The following is a 25,414-nucleotide window of genomic DNA, read 5'->3' as shown; positions in this document are numbered from 1 at the left end:
GTAAGGTGCAACTTGATCGAGCAGAATGGGGTTCGGATTTACCAAGTGTTGAAAGCCATTTAGAAAATCACAAAAATGTCCACAAAGCTATTGAGGAATTTGAATCCAGCCTTAAAGAAGCTAAAATCAGCGAGGTACAGCACCTTATTCTTTTTGTTTGATTACTTTCTTACTGTGTGACTCATAGACTGATGTTGAATTCTAGAACTGTGATTGGGTTTTACAGTCTTTCACTTACTTTTATTTCTGATCTCTAGATAACGTACATGAAATCAGGAGATCTAATGGTTTAACGTATCTAACCTTTTAATTGTCTTTTGACCTCATGTACCAAATACAGATCCAAATGACTGCCCCTCTTAAACTCAGTTATGCAGAAAAATTGCACAAACTGGAGAGTCAGTATTCAAAACTCTTGGTAAGTTTGTCATACCTCTTCAACGATCTGCGTTTAGGTGTACATCATGTTTGATAAGGGATGAGCTTTAAATTCTGGTTTTTGTAAATATTTTTTTTCTTTTTGATAAAGAACACATCGAGAAATCAGGAAAGACATCTGGATACTCTTCACAACTTTGTGTCTCGTGCTACTAGAGAGCTGATATGGCTGAATGAAAAAGAAGAGGAAGAGGTTGCATATGACTGGAGTGAAAGAAACCCCAATATAACAAGAAAAAAGGAATACCATGCGGTATGTATTGCTAGTACAATCCGGGGGGAATAATTAAATCATATTTCAGAATTTAAGAGATTTCTAAAACGTTTCTATCTTTCCACACCTCCCTCCCCCTGGAAAAAGGAATTAATGAGAGAACTTGATCAAAAAGAAGAAGTTATTAAATCAGTACAAGAAATAGCTGAGCAATTGCTTCTTGAAAATCACCCAGCCAGGCTAACCATTGAGGTAAGTTAGTAAAACTAGCACACAAACAAGAAAATAGTTTTGTGATTTAATAGACCTTAGAATGAGGGGGAAAAAAGGGAAGTGCTAACACATAGGAGATTAAACATCAAGAGACTGAATAATAAGGCCTTTTTTTTTTCCTCTTCACTGTCTCTGTTGTATCTGTCTTCCAGTTTCCAAAAAGTAAAAACACTCTGTAAAGTTATGGTTACATCTTGGATTGCTTAAATAAAATCCCCCTAAAGCCTAAAATTAGAATGGCCAGAGTTGGTTTGTAGAGACGGTTCTGGCTACGCAGCTTCTAGAATTATTGATACAAATTGCATTGGCAAACTGAGGGTGCAGAAGAGTCCTTACGTGTTTCTCTCATGCTGGATTGAAAGAAGGTTCAGTGGATCTTTTCTAGTCACTTACTGTATGTATGGGTTCCTATTATCGTTTAGGGTTGGTTTTATAACCTTATTTGTCAGTGAATTGTGAAACTTGTTTGGATGTTAAAAATCTGACCAGGTATGTCAGAATCAAGCCCTGTATTATAGGTAAAGGGTTTACAGGAAATTTATTGTAACCATTTTAGGGTCATAACAAGTTTCCAAAGGAGAATGTAAAACACTTTTCCCTGTAGATCTTCAAGGCAAGAGTAAATACAGACAGTGGGTGGTATAAATGGAAACAATAAAAAGCTGTTTTATTACGACAGAATGAAAAAACAGTCAGAGAGGATGGATTTTTATGGTTCTTCAGCTCAGTGAGTTTATATCTGCATAAATTGGAAACATGAAGAAAACTCCTCCCTTCCTTCCTTCTCATGACATTTACTTTGAACAATAAGTAACTTTTTATGTAACGTGGGGAATCCTATTCTTTAAAAGTATATGCTGTTCTAATGGTTCTTATCGGTGTGATATACTTAACATATGAATATGTTAAAGATACATATTATGAAACTATGTCATTGCAGTGAAGATGACTACCCAGGTTATGATGTCTCCAGTAATTATATATTGGGACATTTAAAAAGAAAAAAAAAAGAAATGTATGGTTTTTATACAGAAGAATCTATGCATTAACACATCAGTTTGAAATTTATAGAAGCCAATGAAAAAACTCTTTTGAATTCCCTGAGAATCGTATGGAATTGAAAAATCAAGACTTTTGGCTGATTTTACAAAGTCAAGAGTACCCTCTGCTGGTGAACACTCGTGCAGTGCATCTCTAGTGGCAGCACCATGCGGACAGTATAGGAGGCAGCATTCGAATAGGGTTATGTTCTTTAAATTCCTGTGCAACTGTTACATAAAATTATACATTGCAGTGAGTCCCCATTAATTATTTTTATGGTGCATTCGGTGTAACTTTAATATTTGATTTGTGTCCAAGGGAGAATCCAGCTATTTTTAATGAGTAAATAGAGCCACAGATCTTAGACTGGGGTCTAAGGAGGTATAGTCCAGCCTCTGCTTAAAGCATTATCAGGGCTTTTTTTGGCTGAATCCTGAACACGCCCACAGATGTGGCAATTTCACAGCTTCTCTGGGCGGGTTTTCTGATGTTTGACTATGCTGTAGGAATAGGATTTTTCTCATGTCTAACTGGACTTTTCCTTGCTACAGCTTGCTGTTCTTGGGTGAGGAAGTCAGGTTTAGACGCCTGTGTTTGCTCCATTACTTTTATATTTCCTAAATTCTGGAAATGTATGCATGCTTTAATTTTCATTTCCTCTTGAAAAATCTCTTTGTCTCTAAAGGCCTATAGAGCTGCAATGCAGACACAATGGAGCTGGATTCTTCAGCTCTGTCACTGTGTTGAACAACATTTGAGAGAAAATGCTGCATATTTTGAGGTAAGAATGTGAAATGTTTTAAGTTACAACCATAGTAAAAAAGTTTCCCTGAAAGTGCTAGTTGCTGTCTCACAGTAGTTGTAGAACTGACATTTGACATGTGCAGTCATTAGATGATGAGCTGTGCTCCCACAGTGTTACCCCACCTGCATTGTCTTTGCTACAGTTATATCAGTTCACAGGAGATGAAAATCTGGCTTGGTGTTTTCTGAGTGCTGCAGCTGCCAGTAGAGACTCTGAGAATGAAGGTGTGTTCTCTCCCTGTCATACACAACTGCTGTCAGTGCAGCTTTTGTGGATGGTGTATAGTGGACAGTGGTTAATGATGGCAAAGGGGTAACATATTTTAGGTGGCTTTTCCAGGACTATCCAAAAAATGGAACATACAGCCATTAATAATAAAGGGAGCAGAGAACACCCTGACATAAAACACCTTTCTGATTATCACAGTTTTCATACTCAGCAAATGATGCAGTACTCAGTTACGTGCATGAGGATTGAAGACTTAAGGGTTTCTCAGTTACATGCACGAGGATTGAAGATATAAGAGGTTTTAGTTTTAAAAAAAATCTACTCTCTTTTTTTTATATTTAAATTATAAAAATTGGTCCTTCGTGTCTGTCGTAGTTTAGCCCCAGTCAGCAACCAAGCACCACACAGCCGCCCACTCACCCCCCCCCGGTGGGATGGGAGAGAGAATTGGAAGAGGAAAAGTGAGGCTGGGTGGCTGAAGAGGAAGGGGGGTGATGTTGGGATGAGACACCTTTGGACTGAGAAGGCCGAGAGCCTGGAGTTAGGAAGTGGACACTGGAGATGACAAAATTGAGTGATTTTTGGCTCCCTGTGGTAGCTGGGCAGTGGGAATTCTGGATTTGAGAAATGAGGTTTCAGGGACAGAATGGGGTGAGGACTATCACAGGACATTTCATTTCTCCATCGTGCTTAACCGGGACCCTAGTCTGGAGGTGCAGATGCCCAGGCAGAACTGCCAAGTGTGGCAGCTCACTTTCCCTCCTGCACAAAATGCTTGCTGAAGTTTGCAGCTAGTTTGCTACAGTTTGTAGACTTTGTCTGTTTTTTTATATATGAAAGTAACTGTAATTTCAGGGAAGCAAGAATCACTTCAGAAATTTTTTCCATTGCAGAAACAGTATTTAACTAAAGTACAATAACTGCTGAATTAGTTCTCCATGTAGATAGTACCAAGAATAACTGGTGTTATGATGTGTGCCTTCTTGAACAGTACCTTTAGACACGAGGTCACAGCTAGTGTTGTGTGGTACAGTGGTCACTTCAAGCTACTAAAAAAGATTATTTTAAAAAAGACAGAAATTAACCTCATAGTATAGCTGTTTGTATACTTTTTAGGTTGTTTAAAAGTATCCCCGATATTTATCTCTTCCTAGTTTTTCAGTGATGCCAAAGAAGCCATGGAATATTTGAAGAACTTGAAGGATACCATATACAGAAAATACAGTTGTGATAGATCAAGTAGCCTTCATAGGCTGGAAGACCTTGTCCAGGAGTCTATGGTAAGAATTCAAGGATCCTATTAATGTGAGTTACAATTCAAGAATAAATGTGTAGATTATAGTTGGATATAAAATATATGTGTTTAAAATTATTCCTTTGAAGTGCAGGAACACAGGAGAAGATAGAATTGCATCTATCCAAGTATAATGAATGTTTTTCATACTCTTAAAATAGTTTGATTTATTTCTTTATCTTTACAATACTATATGTTGTGGGAAACCAGTGACTTGAGAAAGATATTTTGTTCTTGTAAAATGTGTTATTTTTAAGGAGCACAGTAAAATAAGTCAGGAAAAGAAAAGCTTAGCAGGATCAAAGAAGCAGCACTGTATTCTGGCCATCTCTTATAATGTGTTCTTTTCTTAACTGTTTTAGGAAGAAAAAGAACAACTCTTGCAGTATAAGAGCACAGTAGCAGGCCTTGTGGGGAGAGCAAAGGCAATAATTCAGCTGAAGCCAAGGAACCCTGACTGTATACTCAAAACATCCATCCCAATTAAAGCCATCTGTGACTATAGACAAATTGAGGTTAGAAACTTGAATTTCCTCAAGTCAGTTACAGACGTGAGAATTCAGCTAAAGTTTCATTAATTACCATGTTCCTGGAGAACACTAGGCTCTAAATTTCTTCCACCCTAGTAAACAAGAGCAAATCCTTGTGTTGAACGTTGTTTTTGTTGTTCTGTTGCTTATTTATTGACATGATTTGCCGAAGTGCTGTGGAGAAGTATTTTGTAATGCTTAGCTCATTAAATTATTCTGCTTTTCTGTTAATACTAGATAACTATTTACAAAGATGATGAGTGTGTGTTAGCAAACAACTCCCATCGTGCTAAATGGAAAGTCATTAGCCCAAGTGGTAATGAGGCCATGGTTCCATCTGTATGCTTTACAGTTCCTCCACCAAACAAAGAAGCAATAGATACAGCCAACAGGTAGGGACAAAACAAACACACCCATTTTCTTTTAAAGTCTATTTATATGAAGTTTGGGTTAAAATAATGTCTAACTTTTTTTCCCTTTTCACGTGTTACTTTAGATTAAAGTTGAAGTCATTTTATGTTTCAGGATTGAACAGCAATTTCAGAATGTTCTGGCCCTTTGGCACGAGTCACATGTAAACATGAAGAGTGTGGTGTCCTGGCATTACCTGACAAACGAAATTGAAGCTGTTCAAGCTGGCAATGTTGCCTCGGTATGTGCTATGTCAAGCAAGGGCCTCTTAGCCCTTTCCTAGGAAGTCATAGGCTACACTTCCCAGAAATATTGTCTAATCAACAATTTTGCAGCAATCCTCATCTTCTTTGTGGGAATAGCTGGCAGTGGCCACGCTGGTTACTACTGTGCAACATTCTGCCTTGATCTGAGTAGCCTTTACGTAGACGCATTTGAGGAAGGAGCAGAGAGGTCGTATTATGAAAACTACCCGTAGCCTTACTGCACAAACCTCTCTAGTCTCCTGTTGTCAGCAGAGGGACAGGATCTTTCGAAAACAATTGAACGGTGCCTACATCCAGATTTTGTTCTGGAGGAGTCTACCTTTCTGCATTTATATGGAAGATATCTGGGGACATTTGCTTCATTAGGCTAAGGTTAATTTTATTGAACCCCCTATTATTTCCTTGTGGCTGCAACTTCTTACTAACACACCGCAAACCAACATTTAGTCTTTCAAGCTGAAGGCAACTGAGCACTCATTCTTCTGTAATGCATTTTTTCATTCTTACACATGTCTGTAACTTGAAATGTTAAATAGTTAATTAGAACCAATTTGTCAGAAATGAAATAGTGATATCAAAATACTCTTCTGTCTGGCTAAAACAGTGCGTGAGATCACTGAATTACACAATGTTAGGTGTATAGCATAACACTATTTAATACAATAGGTTATTATACAACATTGGTGTGTCTGTCTAGAACCTGTCAATAATATTTGTAATACCCAAAACATTTTCACTCCTTATTTCCCACTGTTGCTGTTGAAAAGAAGGAATCTAAGATAATTCTTGAAGTGTCACTACTTCTTTGGCGCTTGCTGGCTTCCTGTTTGTTGCTACATGGCATTAGGTGGAGAAATGGTGTCTGATGTAGGATTGCTTTAACATAGCCCATTACTGGCATTAAATATGGAAAAGGATTTTATAGCGAGTGTTAGCTGTCAGCTGATATGCTGATACCTGTCAAGTGGAGTCCAGCCCAGGAGCAGCAAGCTTTCAGAACCTCAATTCTTTGACTTTACAATCTTAGTAATTGGTCAATATTGCTTCTCGATAGAAAGCATTACGTGGAACTGAGTGAGTGATGCATCATTGCTGACCGTGCCTTGGGTTTATAATATATTGCAGATAAAGACAATGCTGCCAGGTGAACATCAGCAGGTTCTAAGCAATTTGCAGTCCCGCTTTGACGATTTTGTGGAAGATAGCCAGGAATCCAAAATCTTTACAAGCTCCGATACAGCACAGCTGGAAAGGGAAGTTAATGTTTGCAAGCAATACTATCAAGAGCTTCTGAAATCTGCAGAAAGAGGTAAAACTTTGCTGAGAAGAGTAGAAAGATGCCATCATGAGATTGTAGGTCTTGATAAAACTTCTCTCTCTGAATACAAGCTCTAATAAATTACCCATTTTATATTGATATTGTTAATGTTCCAGTTCTGAACAGAGTGTCCTGTAAAGTGTGCATGATTACTCTTAAGTATTTTTAACTATATATATTAAGCTATGTAGAAATATTGATGTGTTACTTAATACACAGAGTGCTACAAAAAATTTACACCCAAGAATTTATTCTATGGCTCACTGTTTAGTCATGCCTTCTTTGTTTTTGAATGTTGGAAATGTAACTTGATTACTTTGTTGAGTTCATAACAGAATTAGAACTTTTTTCACTTTCAAGGCAAGAAAAGTGTCCTATATATTATGCTAGCTCCACAGAATGCCTGTAGTTACTGCTCTCTTAACTCTGCTTTTAAATACAGTAAGAACAAAAAGCTTAAAGTATCTGCTCTGATTTACTGTCAAGTAGCTAATGGCTTAAAGAAATACAGTTGTGCAAAGCTGATTGCTGCATTAGCATAGGTCAGTATACTTAGGAAAAGATGTGTTGCCATGTGCATCTGGAAGAGGGGATTTTTAAAGGAAAAAAAAAAAAAAAAGCCCTGAAGGTTTACTGTAGTGTTGTGCCTGATAGCATTTGACTGAAAGAATCAGTCACTGAGTTTAGCAGTGTCTGCATAAGGGGTGATGCCTGTGCCTGGGATGAATAGTCAAAGATATATGCTAATTTTTCTCATGTGAGGAGGTGATCTAATAATAGCTAAAATTTAAAGGTTCCTAAAATTGGCGTTATAGCCAAAACTTCCAATGGAAGCTGATGGGATCTCAACCAGTCGTGAAAAGACCTGTAGAATGGTGACTTTGTAAAGTATCTCATAAGACGACATGGTGGAAATGACATGATGGCTTTGTTTGCTAATATGTGCCTTGTTTCTTTCAACAGAGGAGCAGGAGGAATCTATTTACAATCTGTACATCTCCGAAGTCCGAAATATCAGACTTCAGCTGGAGAGTTGTGAGGAGCGGTTAATACGGCAGATCCGAACCCCAATGGAAAGGGATGATCTACATGAAAGTGTGCTTAGGATTTCAGAGCAAGAGGTGAGCCTTAGAGAAAGGCTGTTTCACCTAGGAGAAGTGTTATGTTTTAAAACAAATGTATCCAGATGTTTTGAATGTAGCCAGGAAAGTTTGTGGTGCACCTTCAAAGACAAGAGTCAAAGATTAAGCTTGTGTTTGTGAGAAAAAAGATGCCAATAAATGGCGACTCTGTTTCCCTCTTATGCATACTTTCCTTTTTGAAAATTTTTAATGGTGTCCCCATGAAGCAAGCGAAAGAGAGGAGACCTTTTATTACGGATAATGATATGTAGAGTATACATGAGGTTCATATGGGATAAAAGCACTATCAATCACCTTTCATTTTACAGAAACTGAAGAAAGAGCTGGATAGGCTGAAGGATGACCTGGGAGTCATTGCAGATAAATGTGAAGAGTTTTTCAGTCAAGCTGCTGGTTCACCTTCAGTCCCTACTCTGCGCTCTGAACTCAATGTTGTCATTCAGAATATGAACCAAGTTTATTCCATGTCTTCCATTTACATAGATAAGTATGTAATAGGCCATCTCTCATCACACATGTTTTAGTTTACAGTTTTCTCTTTAAAATAAATTAAGGATATTAGTGTGAATAATACTGATCAATGAAAAGGGAGTTAACGCAATACTAACATTGTATAAAGGGGTACCCCATGGCATGAAAAGGCTGAAAAACGCAAGTGTCTTGAGTGTTGTTATTGATGGTTCAGTTAATAGGAGATTACTGTTTTTCAGATTGAAAACTGTAAATTTGGTGCTGAAGAACACCCAAGGAGCAGAATCATTAGTAAAACTCTATGAAACTAAGTTGTGTGAAGAAGAGGCAGTAACAGCTGACAAAAACAATATTGAAAATCTGATGGGTACATTAAAGGTAAGAATTGGCTGGTGCCTCTGCATGGGCAAATAAAAAAATAATAGGAAAAATACCTGTCTTGTAACACCTGTTTTAGTTACACTGTACTTTATAGTGTTGCAAAAGTTAGCTTGTGTATTTGGAGGAAAGTCTGTATTAGGATTGACATCTCAGGAAAAAAAAGACAGCTTTGGAGCATTAGGAATTGGGTAGTTTGCATGTGCATTCCTGCTGCTAGGAAATGCCTTGCAGTATCTGAACTTCCAAGGGTGGCACTTGTTAATGATGCAGTAAGACTTATTTTTTTTTGTCTCTTTAAAAAGTAACATATGCTTAAGGTAACATAAATAAATTGTTATATAAATGTGGCCACAATAACATTCCTGCTACTACTATGGTACATTAATCAGGGTTTCCTAGGAGGTTTGGCAGATATCTTTGAGAAAGGGTAAGACCAAAGTTCACTGTTTTTTGTGTGCTGTGTATACCTTCTTTTTAATATTGCAAATTATTAATAATTCTTTTTTGTTAGAATGATTGGCATCTACCTAAGGATTTTCTTTTTTTTGAAAGCTGTAGTTTATAAGTGTGCTAATTTTCTGTGTCTGTTTTGATGTGTGTGTCACGGGGGTTGCTGTTACTTAGAATTATTATGCAGTTCATAGCTAGTTAATTGCTTCAGTCTCATTCTGGTGCCATTCCAGTGTTTAAGCAACCAGGAGTAAAATATTCTTTTAAACATTTTTCGTTTATTCATTTATACATTTTACTCATGTAAAATACTAACTTATAAAATAGTGTCATAATTTAGGAGTTATTTATATTTGTTATTTATCACATACTAGCAATGGAGATCTGAAGTAGATGAGAAAAGGCAAGTGTTCCATACCTTAGAGGATGAGCTGCAGAAGGCAAAGATGATCAGTGATCAGATGTTCAAAATGCACAAGGAACGTGATCTTGACTTTGACTGGCATAAAGAAAAAGTCGATCAGTTAGCCGAGAGGTGGCAAAACATTCATTCTCAAATTGAAAATAGGTTTGTATAACTTTTTATTATAATCTGTTTATTTCATGCTGTTTTTGTTGTTTCTGAGGAGAAATAATCAGAAATGAAAGTTAAAATAGGTCACAATAGTTTTTGAACTATTTGTGAAAAGCGCTAAGATCAAGGATTCTTACCTTTTCTGTTGACATCATTGTCAGACACTTGCTCTGGAAAAGACAGTGACTGTTGAGCACCAAAGATTAATAAGATATAGAAACTTTATTTACTTGAAATTGGCTCACCCACAGTAGAGATAAATGGTCTTTTTTTCTTTCCAAAAAAAGCCTGCAGAAATGGCTTGCTGTCCTATGAAAATACCATCTGTTTCTCCACCTAATTAGTTCTGACAGGCTGATCTGATGAGCTGATTCATCAGTTATGATTGGATTCATGTTAACTTGCTTTTAATGAGTTAAGTGCGAAGTCTGGAAGTCCTTAGCTGCCATTGACTTCTGTGATAATTTTGCCACAATAATTTTTGGTGAAGTGCCAGTATTTTCTTTTGGTGTGCAACTGTTTTCATGCAGCCTCAATATCCAATTGAGATGTTACTCTAAATTCAGCCTTTCAGTATTACTGTCATGATGATATTGGAGAATGTTATTCAAATCACAGACTTATCAAATGCCTATACGGATGTGCATATACAGCAGAACACACCTACCCATACATGACATTCCTGGAAATATTTTTTCCTTCAGTCTCCTGTATGGAGAGGAAACAGCTATGGAGACTGAAGGAAAAAGTGTGGGTAAGTTAAGGAAGTCTGTACTATGCAGCCTGAATTTATTTCCTTTAAAATCTACTTTAGTTTGTCATTATAAATAACCTGAACAAGAGCATCAAAGATAGTGCTTTTCATGTAAACCTTCACACAACCTTTAATGGTTTTTTCCTTTTTTTTAAGGGGTGAATATCCATACAGGTGTAATACTGAAGTTATTCACTTGTAATTAACTAATTTAGTTGTCTCCTACATTGCTGGAAGTTAAAAGGGAGATGGGCAAAAGCTGACTCATTTAAAGCTGACTTCAGAACGGCTAGCTTTAAATCCACTTTAGGTTTTTCATCATCTGGTAGAGTGACAGAATTTAAATGATAAAACAGTAGTTTTATGAGGTACTGAAGTGTCCTTATTTTTTCAGAGAGCAAACATGAACCATATGCTCTCCTCACAGGGCCATATCCTGAATAGAATATGCTGAAGAATCACTGTTAATACATAGTGGCTTCTAGTGTAAATAGGACAGATTGTGGTAGTTGCAGCATGTAGCTGGAAACAAGCTGCTTTCTGCAAATGTTCGCTCTGCTGCTTCCTAACAGCTTGACACTGATGATCATTATATGGAAAGTGTGTACAAATATTGACTGCAGTTATCATGATCCTCCCCCTTTTTCATGGTTATTAGCTTTAAAACATGCTTAAGTTTGAAACCTGAGCAATATTGTTTCCTTTGCTTGCTCTTTTTCAGTCTCCTTTCGGCATCTTGAGAACAACGCTAGTGCGATTCAAACTATTCATTTCAAATCAGACTATAAAAAGTTGTATGTTTAGCCATAATCCTGCAGTGTTTTGGATTAGTTGTATTTGTATGTTCTTCGAATTACAGGGATCATGAAAGAAAAATTGTCAGTGTTCTCATCAGTATGTAAACCACTTTCAAGAATTACAAAGCAATCTTTTTTTCAGGTCAAAACCATCATTTGAAACAGACTTGCCCAACAGGGTCAGTTGCTTTCACACATTAGAATATTTAAAAGCTTTCATTTTAGTGTAACTCCTGTTGTTTTGTGGGAGGCACAGAGTATGATGAACTGCTACTTAACCTCCAGTACAGCTCTTTCCCTTCTTGATTCACATAGGTAGCACTTGAAATACTCTCACTTCTTGGAACAGAATTAATTGCTGTTGCAGAGCCGTCTCTCTTGCTTGGGGATTCCTGTGCTCCTGGAGTTTCGAGTAGTTTAGCTCACTAATGAGGGGGATATGCAGAATTTCTTCTATAGTAGGATCTCTCCTAGGTGTCATTTATGACAAACAAAAAGGTTTCTTCAAGCTGGGAATCTTGATGTTTGAGAAGTTAATTAACTGTTTAGTTACTGTTATTTTAGTATTTTATAGTGTGTGCTATAGCAGTGCTAAGGCATCCGAAGCCATTAAAGCTGTATTTGGCTCAGTGTACTACTTCTTACCTTTTATATTCATCTTCTCTCCTTTGGTATACCTTCTAAAATAAAATCAGGTTGCGTGACTTAGAAGGTATTAGTAAATCTCTGAAGTATTACAAAGATACTTACAATACTTTGGACACGTGGATTCAACAAGTGGAAGATACTCAGCGAAAGATTCAAGAAATCCATCCTGAAAATAGCAAAGCATTGGCAAAACAGCTGAATCAACAAAAGGTATGAAAGGGATCTCATTGTAGGAAAGCGCAGCTTTAATGACTGAGAAATAGTTAAATTATATTTTGAACCCAGTCATTGCAGTCTTATTTCTTGATAGGAAATGCTTACGTCCCTCAGCCCTTATTGTAAAATTCCAAATAATCACCAGCTTTAATGTTTTTATGTTTACAATGCAGCTACCATTGTTAATGTATCACTCACTGATTATAGCCATTTTATAGACCAGGTTGTTTTGATCTTCAAATCCGCAAAAGCAGCAACACCTTAAGAGTGCCTACAGTTCTGTAATTGATTGAATTAATATTGATGAAAAGAGTAATCTCCTTATCACATAATTTATTATTCAGTACTGCTCTTGACAGTTATGGATGTAGAAATATTTTCACGGAGGCAGAGCTAAACGCAACAGCTCTCTTCTGTAAGAAGGAAATGCAGCTTAAATAAGGGACAGAATAACAGATTATATGCATCAAGTGGTATAGTCCTAATCAAGTGGTATAGTCCTAATTTCTTAAGTTCACTCAGCAGCTCTCAAACATGACAGGGTTTTTTCACTCTTCTGTAAGCCTGACAAAGCTAGGACATGGGCTTGAGCATGTAATTACTTGAACACACATGGAAATTTATGTATTATGTAAATTTTGTTGTTAGATAAAGTAGAAATGCTAATAATAATAGTAATAACAATCATTTTTTAAGATGAAGATTTGTATTTTACAGATGCTAGTTTCTGAGATTGAAATGAAACAAAGCAAAATAGACGAGTGCCAGAAATATTCAGAACAATACTCAGCTGCTGTGAAGGTAATAAATAACTTTATACTTAGAATCCTTTTTTTCTAGTGTCAGTATCAGGTGGAATGCTGATCATTTTGTGTATTTTCTTTTATTTTTTACAGGACTATGAATTGCAGACGATGACCTACAGAGCTATGGTTGACTCCCAACAAAAGTCTCCGGTGAAACGCAGAAGAATGCAAAGCTCATCAGACTTCATTATTCAAGAGGTAAATGGATTTTTTTAATGACATGACACCCTGGGTTTTTTTGAGTCTTTGCTTAAAACTGGGTAAACACAAGAATGGGATTTATGATTTTTTAATGATTAAATAGAGTAACCCAAGCAAGATTTTTTTTTTTGTCTATAGATAATGTTGTGGCAAATAACCTATTGGCCAATATGCAGTATTTAGATAATGAGATGGTATATTACTGTTGATGAACAGAAGTCCCCCAAATGGTAAAAAAACTGAGAAATGTACCTCAGTAAAACTGTTTAGAACTACCTCTGGGCTGAATCTTGATCACAGTATACAGGGGGAGCTTTCATCTTTGCTGTGGTAGAACTTACCAGATCTGGACAGTTTGACAGATTCCAAGGCAAATCAGCCTCATTTGGGTGGGAAAGAGAAACCTGTCTCCCTGCTAACAGTTAGAAAGAGGAGTAGTGATCTTCACTGCTTCTCCCTCTTATAACCTGTTTTTACAGGGGGAAGAGTCAAGGGTCTGTGAAGTCAAAACATCATCTTCTGTTTCTTCTCATTATGGATCTCCTCATAGATCCGTAGGATTTACTTGTGCAAGTGCACCCTGCTGATGGCATTCAGCTTTGGAATCAAAATTAGGACTCTGGATTCCACAATCAGGATTTTGGAATCCAAACTGGGATAGGTTCTAGAGTAGTTTTTGTCACTTCTTTGAAGATTAATGGGAGTCTTTCCTTCTCTCTTCCCCACCCCTCCACCCCCACCCCTCCCGCATTGTTTCTCTGCAGTTCATGGATTTACGGACTCGTTATACTGCCTTAGTGACCTTGATGACCCAATACATCAAGTTTGCAGGTGACTCTCTGAAAAGACTGGAAGAGGAAGAGGTAGGTCTTCCCTTGGCAGCCAACCAAGCAAAAAAAACAGCTAGGCAAACAAAAAGCAATATACCCATTGGAATTAGTCACAAAGTTAGCAGCAGATATAAAAGACTAAAATTCCTTATATACTGCACTTTATACAGGAAGGTAGGAGTGTTAAATTACACCATGATCATTCAGATAAGCAAAATCCTATACCATCCATACATTTTATTAATTCTTCCAGCTAGGAAGATCATATGATTCACTAAATTCTGATGGAGATGTAGTTACATACAGTACATTTTAATACTTCAATATTTTAGGGCTTGGTCTTTTGGAAAAATGGAGATGTTAAGATGAGGGCAAACTTAGTGTGTGTATGCCGTTGATATCCTATGTAGGCCTTAATATTCCATGGTACGCACTTAAGAGCATATAAGGGAGTTCTTTGAACAGGGAGATGCAATGCCCTGTTAATTAATTTCTGAAGTTTCTTTGACATGGTTAGATCTTTTTTTTTCCTTCTACCTTTCTACTGTATTGATTCCTTGGGGTCAAACAGCATTTTATTTATGCTCTAGCATTGAATCTTATTAACACGAGTAGGTTACTGAAATTGAGCAGACAAATTACTCAAAAATGCATGCTTGCTGCAGAATCAGCCTTCCAAATAATTGAGAAAAAATACTTTTAAATTCTTCACTTTCTTTGGAAATCTTTCTCTCTGAAAGAGATAGTATAGTCATTCTTCAAGGACTATAGTGTTTTAGTATAGTCTGTAAAGTGCATATCTCTAAAATAATGCCCATATTAAATGTAGTCCTGTAATTAATTGTACCCATTTTAAATGTAGTCCTATATAAATTAATTACATAAAATTGGAGAACACTCTCATCAGGGTATAAATTTTAATGTTGTTATTACAGAAAAAAAATTGGAGTTCTTAAACAAATGTTATGTAGTTTTGGTGCTGGCTTTGTCTTTATTGAGTTGTCTTGGTGATGAATACCTCTGGACAAACTATAACACTGACAGCATGTATCTTTGTGCATCATGAAGTCATGGAGCATACGGAAGGAAATACATAATATTTGTTGATACGTAGCCATTATAAGTGAGGATTTAGTATGACTAATAATGCTAATGGTATCAAGGATAAAAAGTGAAACAAAGTACAGGAGTTGAAACAAGGATCAAGAAACTGGTGAAAGCCGATAGGCTTCACATTCTTCAAGAGCAAATGGAATCTTTTAAACTCTTTTGAGCTTGTCTGCTCTGAATCTCCAGGACTGCTTTTTTTGGAAAACACCCCCCACACACACATTTTCCATCCTCCTCCACCTTCCAGCAGCCTTCTAAATCTTTGATAGCTTCTTTGAAGAGAACATAAGTAGGTTTCCAGTCTCAAAGTGATTTGATGGTGGGGTTTTTTTTATGTAATCAGGGTAGCAAATCAGAAAATGAATAATCCTTTTCAAAGGAAGAATGATGATTATTTTTTTTTCTGGGATCAGATCTTTTAAGTCTGTGATTGTTCTAAGGTTTTCTTCCATGACAGTCTTTCTTCCTAACTCTCAGTAATGGCATTAAGAATGCACAGAATAAAGGAAAAAAAGAAAAAGATTCTTTCCATGATACCTCAGCTTAATCCATGTGCTGTCATGCTCAGAGCTTACCAGAGGAGAGAGAACTCCAGCAACCTGTGAAGTCAGCTGAAGCCTTTCAACATCTGGGATGTAATGAAGCTGTTGAATTCAGAGACGAAAACACACCTAATGAAAGCATGATGGATGTGGAATATTTGCAAAAAGATAACTCTTCCAAGAAACCTAAACACACAGAAAATAAATTGAAAACTGACAGAAGAAAATTAGATGTAGACAGATCTGATAAAATAAAAACTGATAGAACATTAAAGCAATTTTTAAATTTCAGTGGTCAAGAAAGCATTAGCGGCAACAGAGAAAATAAGTTACATGCAGAGCAAGATAATTTAATGGGTTCTGGTAATCGAAGCAAAGAAGAAGAAAGCAGTAGAAAAGATTGTTTTGTTTCAGTTGAGATCTGTGGGAGTGTGAATAACAATGCTGGTGAAATGTTAGGTGAGCATATTGTTAATGGGGAGAGACAGAAAACAGAGGGAGTATCAAAAAAGTTGCCTGAAGTGGAAATGATACACAAAACCACAGGAAAAAATTGTTCAAGAAAGGCAGGGAATGATGTTCTAACAAAGGAAGAATGTGAGGTGCAGTCAGAAACTAATTTTGAGCTAACAACGAGGAAAGGTGAAATTACTCAAAAAACTGGAAAGCATGCCCTGGATATCAGCCCTTACAAGCAGCAACATTTTTCACCAAGAACTCATTTTGAATGTCAACGTAAAGAACATTGCTTTGCAGAAGGTAATAGCCATAATACTTTAAACTCTGAAGACAGAGAGTTTCAAGTGTATGGTGAAAAAGGTGACGCTCTCTCAGGTGTAAGGGTTGCAACACCTTTAGAGAAAGTTGCATGCTCTTTCAGGGAGCTGGCAGTGCACAATGGCAGTGAAAAAACAAAGTCAAATTCTCAATCTGTGAGCAATCCAGGCATTCCTGGTAGTGTTGAAAAGGACACAAACAAACTGCACATTGCATCTCTGGATAAAGGTTGCTTCATAGCAGAAACCGAAATCCTAGAAAAGACAAACTTAAATGCAGATGAAGCCAGGAGTACAATGCGAGAAATTTTGGCTGTTTCTTCAGGAAATATTTCAGAGAATCAGTGTGCAGCAAAAGTCTCTGAATCTTATCCGTTAGATTTTGAAGTATCAGCAGTGCGGAGTGATCGAAGTTTAGGTATGGTATTGTTAGGAAATGCTGGTGATTTAAATGCAGATAGAGCCCTCTCAGAAATAACTTCTGGAGGAGAGGATAATTTTCCATTATCAGAACATGGATTAGCAAAAAAGCTTTTGAGTCACGATGAGAAAGTAAGTGAGAAGAAAATATTACAGCGTAAAGTTTATTGTTTGGACAACATAAATGTAAGCGGGAAGAAGCAGAGTGGAGAACACGAGTTAGAACAGGGTCAAAAATGTAAAGATTTATTGCTAGTTGCAGAAATGGACAGTAGAGATAAGGGTCATAGCACAAAGGTTCCTGGAAAAAAACCTGAACTCCAGAAAATATTCTGTGAAAAAACAGGGAAAAAAGCCTCACTTGAAAAAAAAGAAAAGCAAAAACAAAGGAACAATAATGAAGAGAAAAGGAGCACATCTATTATTAAGGTACCAGAGTTTTTATGCAATGCAGATGAAACAGTTAATTTAAGAATGATTCTAAACCAAACTAAATCAACACTTGAATCTCAAAATATGTCAAAGTCAAATGATTTAAAATTGATTGAACGTAATTTAAACAGTGAGTATGCCAATGATGTTAATTACTTTGCATTTTGAAATGCTTACATTTTTAAAGTTCTTATAAATTTACTTTTGTTGATTTTTGTATTACTATCTGATTACATCCTTTTCTCCACCCAGCTGATGCTCAGCCGTGTCGATTAGAAATAATGAAAGCTAACAAGATATAGTTTGTGACTGTATTTTTGGTTCTTCTTTTTCAAGCATAACACATTAGATTTGGTGTCTGTGAGAGCATGAAAGGAGATCTGATAAGAAACCAACTTAAATGTTTTGTATCTGTTGGGGTCTGTTCGGAATTGTGACTGGGAAATATGGAGAGGAACTGAAGCAGCTGCCTTTGCATTAGCCTTTTAGGAAATAAGTTTTGTTTCTCAAATGGAAAATCAAGTAAATATGGTAAATTTGAGCTAAACCAACATTTTGTTTGTTTGGAACTGTTGCTTTACTTACCCTTCATGCCATGTTTGTATGATCATAGGAATATAGGTGTGTTCTTACCTCATGTTAGCTCACACGGTAACTAGCACCATAATAGTGCTAATGAAGACAAGGTATGTATGGTTTCAACCATATTATTACTGGTGGATACATATCTTGCTTATAAGAGCTTCCCTTGATCTGCCAACATTTGGAGACGACTAGCCGAGTGGTTTTCACTAGGATTTTGCTAATTACCATGCTTATACTTCTGTGTATACACTGCAGAGCAGCTGTGCTCTTACCAGTTCCCCAGCTGAGCCAGTAGAGGCATTGGGACTGTGGAGCACACTACGGAGCATGGATGCGCTGGGTTTAGATACTTCTCTTTGTGGAGCTGATGCATCTTGGCTGTAGCTCTAGATGCTGCTTCTTTTCTTGGAGGGGATTTCCAAACTTCTCTTCTGTTACTTGTGCTTGCAAGCGTAAAATCTTCCTTCCAGTTCCTACTGAAATGATCCAGAAATGGTAGGCCACTTTCTCCTTGGGAATTCTTGCACCTAGTGTTTGGCTCACTGTTTGCTCTACCTGTTTGTTTGGAGAAGAAGCATATGCAAGCTGTTGTTTGACGCTGCTTACCGCTAAGAGGCATCTGACTGAAGTGAGAGGCTTCAGAACTTCTTCACTTTGTGGATATCTTTCTGAAGGGTTTCATATTTGGCTAATGGTAACTTCCTGAAGGTTACCGTATCAAGAGAAGGTGATGGTGGTGGGAACTGCTTGTCCTACTTTCTGGACGTACCATATATATATGAGTAAGTACTTTCCACTCTGCTTTTCAAAGAGCCTACCACATTTTGTATGCTGTATTACAAAAAGCACATTCCAACTCATCTTGCTCTTTTACAGATTTTAAAGGATAAGGAGGCATCAGCGCGTGAGGCATATTCAGATCTAATGGCACAGCAAAACAGCACAATTGATGAGAACAGAAAACTTCTGGGAAAGGTAAAAACACTTGAGGAGATGTTGGAGGATATGAAGAAAGAAAAACTCCAAGTGGAACAGGAGCTCCCTAAAGTGAGGGAAGCTGCAGAAAAGGAGCGGAAGAAGCAGCAAAAGGACATGGAAGAGATCTGTCTTCAGAAGACCAAGGCTGAGCAAGAGGCAAAGCAGTGTCGTATAGATCTAGAGAGCCTTGAGAAAGAGAAGACAGATGCAGAGCAGGAGTTGGAGTGTGTAAGGCAGCTCATTTTTCAGGCGGACACTCAAAGAAGTATACTGGAAGAAAACCTCCGTGCTTTTCGAAATCAAATAGAAGAAAGCACCTTGACCAGAAGAAACCTTGAAGAGCATCTAAGAAGAAAAGATACTAATCTTCATGATTTAGAGCAACAAAAAAATACCTTAATGGAGGAGCTGAAGAAAAAAACAGAAGGAGAGGAGAAACTTATGAAACTGATAAAGCAAATGGAACAAGATCTTGAATTTAAAGGGAATCTATCAAAGTTGCAAGGAAAAGAGAAAACTGAAGTGAGAAGGAAGGTTGTTGAAGGCAGGTACTCTTTAACTAGAGAAACTTCTCTGCCAACTTTCACAGCTGGGCAAGGCAGCCACTGTAGGACTGATTCTGAAATTACAAGTTTCCAGAAGAAACATGAAGCCAAAAAAGTAGAAGAGCTTAAACAGAAGATAGATGAGCTAACCCTTGCTAACAAAAAAGCTGATAAAACTGTTAAAGACCTGAAATATGAACTGAATGAAATTGAGCTTCAGAAATCATCAGTCGAAGAAAAGTCTCGTTTATTAAAAGAAAAGCTAGATAAAGTCAATAGTGAGCTTAAATGCCTAAAAATTAAGTTGGAGGAAAAAGACCAAGTAGAGCAGGGATATTTGCAACAGTTGAAAGAACTGGACAAGCAGCTACACAGAACCACAGATAAAGCTGAAGAGATGATGCAAGAAGCTATAGATCTTAAGAAAATTAAGATGAACTACCAGGAGGAGCTGAAATCTGTTCATCAAGAAAAGGCACAGCTAAAAAGAGAAGTAGAGGAATTAACTAGATCACAGACAAAAACTGAAATCACTATCAAACATTTAAATTCACAAATCAGTTCTCTTCAAAAAGAGAAACTGGCAGCTGAACACAGAACACAGTCATGCAAAGGAGAAGCAAATAATCTTCAAGACCAATATAAGAAAATTCAAGACCAGTTGCTTCAAAAAACAAAAGTAGAGAAGGAAAACCAGCAGGAACTTCAGATGCTGAGGAATGAATTAGCCAAAAGTAATCAGGTGTCAGAAACATTGAAACGAAAGATAGAGGACCTTAATAAATGGAATACTGAAACAAAACTACAGATGAAGCAAATTCAGTCTGAATCAGAGAAGATTACTTCAGAAAAACAAAGTATTCAGAGGAAAAATGATGCATTAAAAGCCCTAGCAGATGGTTTCAAAGAGCAACTGCGTACAACAAATGAACAATTGCACAAGCAAACAATAATTGAGCAAGAATTCATATGTAAAATTAAAAGCCTAGAAGTTGATCTAGCAAAAACAAAAGACTTAGCTAGTCAATATAAACAAAAATGTGATAAACAAAGTGCTTCCACCCTGACCATTGACCGGGAGGTTAAAAATCTAAATGCCCAAATGAATGCTCTAAGTATGGAAAAGAGGGTGAATGAGCAGAAGATACAACTACAACAAGCTCATATACAAGACCTAAGTAGTAAATTAAAAAAATTACAGGATGAACTCCATCAGAAGACTCTGGATGAACAAATGGCACGCAAGAAAATGATTCTGTTTCAGGAAGAATCCATTAAGTTTAAACACTCTGCAGAAGAATTTAGGAAAAAAGCTGAAAAATTACTGGAATCCCATAGCATGACAGAAAAGGACATTTCTGGCATAAAGCTAGAATGTGTTGCTCTTCAGCAGGAAAAGCACATGGCTGAGGAAAACACCATGTTGTACAAGTTACAAATGGAAGATCTACAAGAAAGGCTTAAAAAATGTCACGAACAGCTACAGCAAGGGAAGCAGGCTGAAATGGACTATCACCAGAAGTGCAGGAAACTCGAGGAAGAATTGGACGTGCAGAAGCGCATGGTTGAGAGCTTGAAACAGAAAATGGACCTGCAGGTCAAGGAGAGTGAGCACAGGTTTCTTTTGTTTCAGAATGAAGTTCAGCAAAATAATGAACTCCAAGATTCTGGCTTCAAATTCAGTTGTGAGAGAAGAGGGAATGATTTCAATTACCAGAGGGACACAACAGCTAGAGAATTTGAACAGCTTCCTCCACATGCAAAACCTAGCTCACCTTTGTTAAGGCAGAAACAGGAGAGATCAGGTTTTAAATCTGATCAAATAGAAGACAATACATTGTACCTGAGTGCTGATGGTACCATACCAAGAGAGGTGCAGTTCCAGATGTCAAGAATAAACCAGTCACTAGAAGAAGATGCAAGCCCACAATCTTTTACAGAGTTTGTTTCTGAAATGAGTACGCAGTTCCAGATAACTTTTGATAAAGCAAGCCAAATCTCTGGAACATCTGAAAGGGACAAATTGACAAACAGGAGCCTACACAGTTCCAGGCAAACTATTAGGCATGGAGAAGACATGAAACATGAATTGGGAGTGGTAAAACTGCATCCCTTGGAGGTACACACTAAGTTTTGTGAGGGTTTGCCTTCCTAGTGCTGGTTTTTGCTATTCTATTTCTTTGTTTGTTTTTCGTTATGCTTTATCACTATTCTGTATTCTCTCTAAGGTTTCTTATGTTCTTATCTCGGTGAAGGGAACCCCTTCATTCTTACATGACACAAAAAGCTTTTCATTAGACCTTTGTAGCAGGTTTGTTAATATCTAAGAAGCACATTATTTAAAAAGTTTGTATTGAAAGTAAGACTTCACATACACCATTGTATCATTATTGGTCAAAATAAGCTTTGATTAATGGCACTGAGTTCATATAGTAACAAACAAAGTTATTGTTGCTTAGTCTAGTTGTATTCCTGTTATTGAATAAATATTTGAAATGGCAAATGCACTTTAAAATTCTAGCTATATATATTTCTCTGCTCTCCAGTGCTAGTAGCAATTCTCCTTTCCAACTTAAATATAAGTTCTCCGTTTTGTTTCTCTGGTGGTGGATTTGGGAGTGAATTATGTACAGCATAGTTCTGCAGATGTATTTCTCACTGTGTCAAAAAATTCCTATTTACAGATAGTGAAGAACAAGCAGTATGACATGCATGTTGAAGTCACAACATTAAACCAAGAAAATGACAAGACTTTTGATAATGAAGAGAGAATGTTTGAGGGATACAAAACATCCGAAGGGTTTAGGAGTGAAGACTTTGCAAAGATGAGCCCTTTCTTAGGGGAAGAGATTTTGAAAACTGTTGATGATGTTACTCAGTTGGAATATTTTACAGAGGAATATGATGATATTAAATTTCAAGGTCTCCGACATGATGTAACTGCCAGACAGTTGACTGAAGTTAAACTTCTAGACAGGTTTACGGTTGAGCAGCTCCATTCAGGGCAAAAAACTATTGAAGAGGTTCAGAAAAGTCTTGAAAAGTTTTTAACTAAACCTACAGCTATAGCTGGGCTGTACCTTGAATCCAGCAAAGAGATACTCTCTTTTGCTTCAGCAGCAAAGAGAAGGATCATAGGAAAAGCATTGGCATTGGCATTTTTAGAGGCCCAAGCAGCTACTGGTTTCATCATTGATCCCACAACAGGTCAGAAATTCTCTGTCGATGATTCAGTTGTTCGAGGGCTTGCAGATAATGAATTCAAGAGTAGACTGCTTCAGGCAGAGAAAGCTGTTTTGGGCTATTGCTGCGCTGGGAAAGTGATCTCTGTGTATCAGGCTATGGAAGCTCGACTCTTAGAAAGACAAAAAGGTAAAAATATCCTTGAGGCTCAGATTGCAAGTGGGGGGGTCATTGATCCTGTAAGAAGTGTTCGTGTACCTCCAGAAACCGCTGTGCAGCTTGGCTTGCTTAATAACACAATTTTAAAATTTTTGCATGAACCTTCTAGTAATGCAAAATGTTTTCACAATCCAAATAACAGGAAAGCTATGTACTACTGTGATTTGCTGAAAATGTGTTTGTTCAGTGTATGCAGTAAATGCTTTCTGCTTCCAGTTGGTGAAAGGAAAATAAGCAGCCCATCACCAGAGAGAAGTCATAAAATTTCTGTAGTAGACATCAAAACAGGAGCTGAAATGACTTCATATGAGGCTTATCAAAAAAACTGTGTTGATAAAGCTACATATCTTGAGCTTTCCAAACAGGAGTTTGATTGGAAGGAGTCTACATGTTTTGACTCTGATGGGAATTCTTTTCTTTTACTTACAGATCTTAAAACCGGTATACAGTTCAATATTGAGGAGATCTTAAATCAGGTTAGGATTAGCAGAGCATTAGTCAATAAATATAAGCAGGGTTTAATCACAGCTAATGAGTTTGGAGATATTTTAGTTAGCAGTTCACAGCCAAATAAAGATTTAAACAGTCCTATTGCAGGGTTCTGGCTCTCTGAAACCAATGAAAGAATTCCAGTTTTAAAAGCCTCACGCAAAAACTTGGTAGATAGAGTTACTGCCCTCCGGTGTCTTGAAGCTCAGGTTAGTACAGGAGGCATAATTGATCCATTTACTGGGAAAAAGTACAGTGTTTCAGAAGCTTTGCAAAGGGAGTTAATCGATGATGGTTGTGCCAAGCAAATCCAGCAGTGTGAACTGATCTTTACTGGGATCATTCACCCTGTAAGGAACACAGTTATGTCAGCTGTTGAAGCTATGCACTTAAATGCCATAGACAAAGAAACAGGTATGCGCTGCCTCGAGTATCAGTACCTGACTGGTGGGTTGATAGATCCAAAGTCTCATTCCAGATTAACAATGGAGGATGCAATTAAGAATGGTATTATTGATGCTGTCACAGCTACAAAGATGAAAGATGAGAAATCGTATGTTAAAGTTTTAACATGCCCCAAAACGAAGAAGAAGTTAACCTACAAAGAAGCTTTAGAGAAAGCTGTTTTTGATTGCCACACAGGGCTGCGATTGTTAGAAGCAGCTCAGCCCATGAAAACGGGAATTTCCAGTCTTTACTATAACTCGTAATGGAACAAAGATATTACTACTCCTTTTGGGGCCTGCTTTAAAACCCATTCAAGGCAAGGAAAAGACCTATGATGGCCTTTCTGGAAAATACTAAGTGGTGTTTTCTAACATAATTATGAGTGGCTGTAAAACTACTTAGTACAAATCACTAATTAATATAAACCACTAAAGCTGGAATTAGCTATTACATGTTATTACAAGTTGAAATTTAGAGATAAACTAAGGCAGATTAATAATTTAAAATGCAGCCTGTGTGTTCAGTCTTTGCCTGAAGGCCCTGTCCAACATTGTCTACATGTAGGTAGTGTAAATCAGAAGTTATTCCGAGGTTGGTGAAGTTAACATTAGACCAAAATGGGTAGATGTAGGTGAGACAAGAATCAGATTCTTATGTTAAAAATTGGAAGGGATTGCCCATTTTGCAAATTAAGACAATGCAGTATTTCATGTAACCTGATACTTAATATTACAAATCAGTTTGCAGATACCATTTATTTTACAAAAGTGGCAATAAAGTATACAAGGGTTAAATCTGCATTCCAGTAAACATGTATGCATAAGTAATTTTTCTCACACTGGTATTCATTAATTTTGATGGGCTATTCATATTCTAATTTTTTTCTCTCACTTCAGGTAACTTTATTTTTTCAAGAATCGTCATGCTCTAATAGGCAAATGAATTACAATTACGTATCCAATAAAAAAAATTCCATTCAAATAAAATGGCTTCATTTTTACTTGTGATACATGGAAAAGCTTAAATGTGTTTAAGTACTGATCAATTTCAAACTACTAACAGGTTATACTACTATAAAAAGAAATATATTTTCCTGTGCAGAAAAAAATGAAACGTCTCAGTTTTTCACTTTTATTGTTCTTGTTTCTGAAGACAAAAAAGCAATGTATTCTTCCTGATTGTAATTTAGTAATCCATGTGCATAGATTGCAAGATACTGATATCCTATGCTGTGGCTGTACATATCCACACCTGAGGGTAATGCAAAGGCAGCAATTCAAAGATACTTTATATGCAAATGTTGTTTAGATTTTATCTGCTGAGTAATGGCTGGGAAGCTATGCTTTTTCTTAGTATCAATCATTTTATAATGAATGTACATGTGTACGAATAAGCACTGTAATCACAATTACAAATCATTTGAGGAATTATTTTGTTAGTGTCTATTATGATGTGGCATTTTTGTTCCTACATCAAAGTGTCACAGCAACGCATGTGGTGATAAATAAAAAGAAATCAGTTTATGTATATGTGATAATACTGCCATTGTGGTAGCATTGTGATTCTAGGGACGTTAATGTTAAATATCCCAACAACTTAC

General features: G+C 36.9%; 1 protein-coding gene across 8 annotated transcripts in view; it reads left to right on the top strand.

Moving 5' to 3' along the window:
• The window catches only part of DST (dystonin), a 316,847-nt gene that overhangs the window by 165,973 nt on the left and 125,460 nt on the right, over positions 1–25,414 (top strand). For 7 of the 8 annotated variants that reach the window (XM_075087012.1, XM_075087006.1, XM_075087009.1 and 4 more), the window contains 18 exons: positions 6–134; positions 341–418; positions 530–691; positions 800–904; positions 2,652–2,747; positions 4,154–4,279; positions 4,656–4,808; positions 5,061–5,215; positions 5,349–5,475; positions 6,626–6,809; positions 7,782–7,939; positions 8,269–8,447; positions 8,671–8,809; positions 9,637–9,830; positions 12,083–12,245; positions 12,969–13,052; positions 13,148–13,255; positions 14,023–14,121. In XM_075087012.1, coding sequence (XP_074943113.1) covers positions 6–134; positions 341–418; positions 530–691; positions 800–904; positions 2,652–2,747; positions 4,154–4,279; positions 4,656–4,808; positions 5,061–5,215; positions 5,349–5,475; positions 6,626–6,809; positions 7,782–7,939; positions 8,269–8,447; positions 8,671–8,809; positions 9,637–9,830; positions 12,083–12,245; positions 12,969–13,052; positions 13,148–13,255; positions 14,023–14,121 — 2,439 coding nt within the window. Of the gene's footprint in view, positions 1–5; positions 135–340; positions 419–529; positions 692–799; positions 905–2,651; positions 2,748–4,153; positions 4,280–4,655; positions 4,809–5,060; positions 5,216–5,348; positions 5,476–6,625; positions 6,810–7,781; positions 7,940–8,268; positions 8,448–8,670; positions 8,810–9,636; positions 9,831–12,082; positions 12,246–12,968; positions 13,053–13,147; positions 13,256–14,022; positions 14,122–18,829; positions 21,596–22,160; positions 25,413–25,414 lie in introns of those variants that run through there. The other variant, XM_075087011.1, reaches the window with a different exon arrangement.

Source organism: Phalacrocorax aristotelis, chromosome 3 (assembly GCF_949628215.1).
Source record: "Phalacrocorax aristotelis chromosome 3, bGulAri2.1, whole genome shotgun sequence".
In the NCBI taxonomy this organism is placed as follows: domain Eukaryota; kingdom Metazoa; phylum Chordata; class Aves; order Suliformes; family Phalacrocoracidae; genus Phalacrocorax; species Phalacrocorax aristotelis.
Note: the sequence above shows the minus strand (reverse complement) of the source record. Positions and strands in the feature narration are given on the sequence as shown.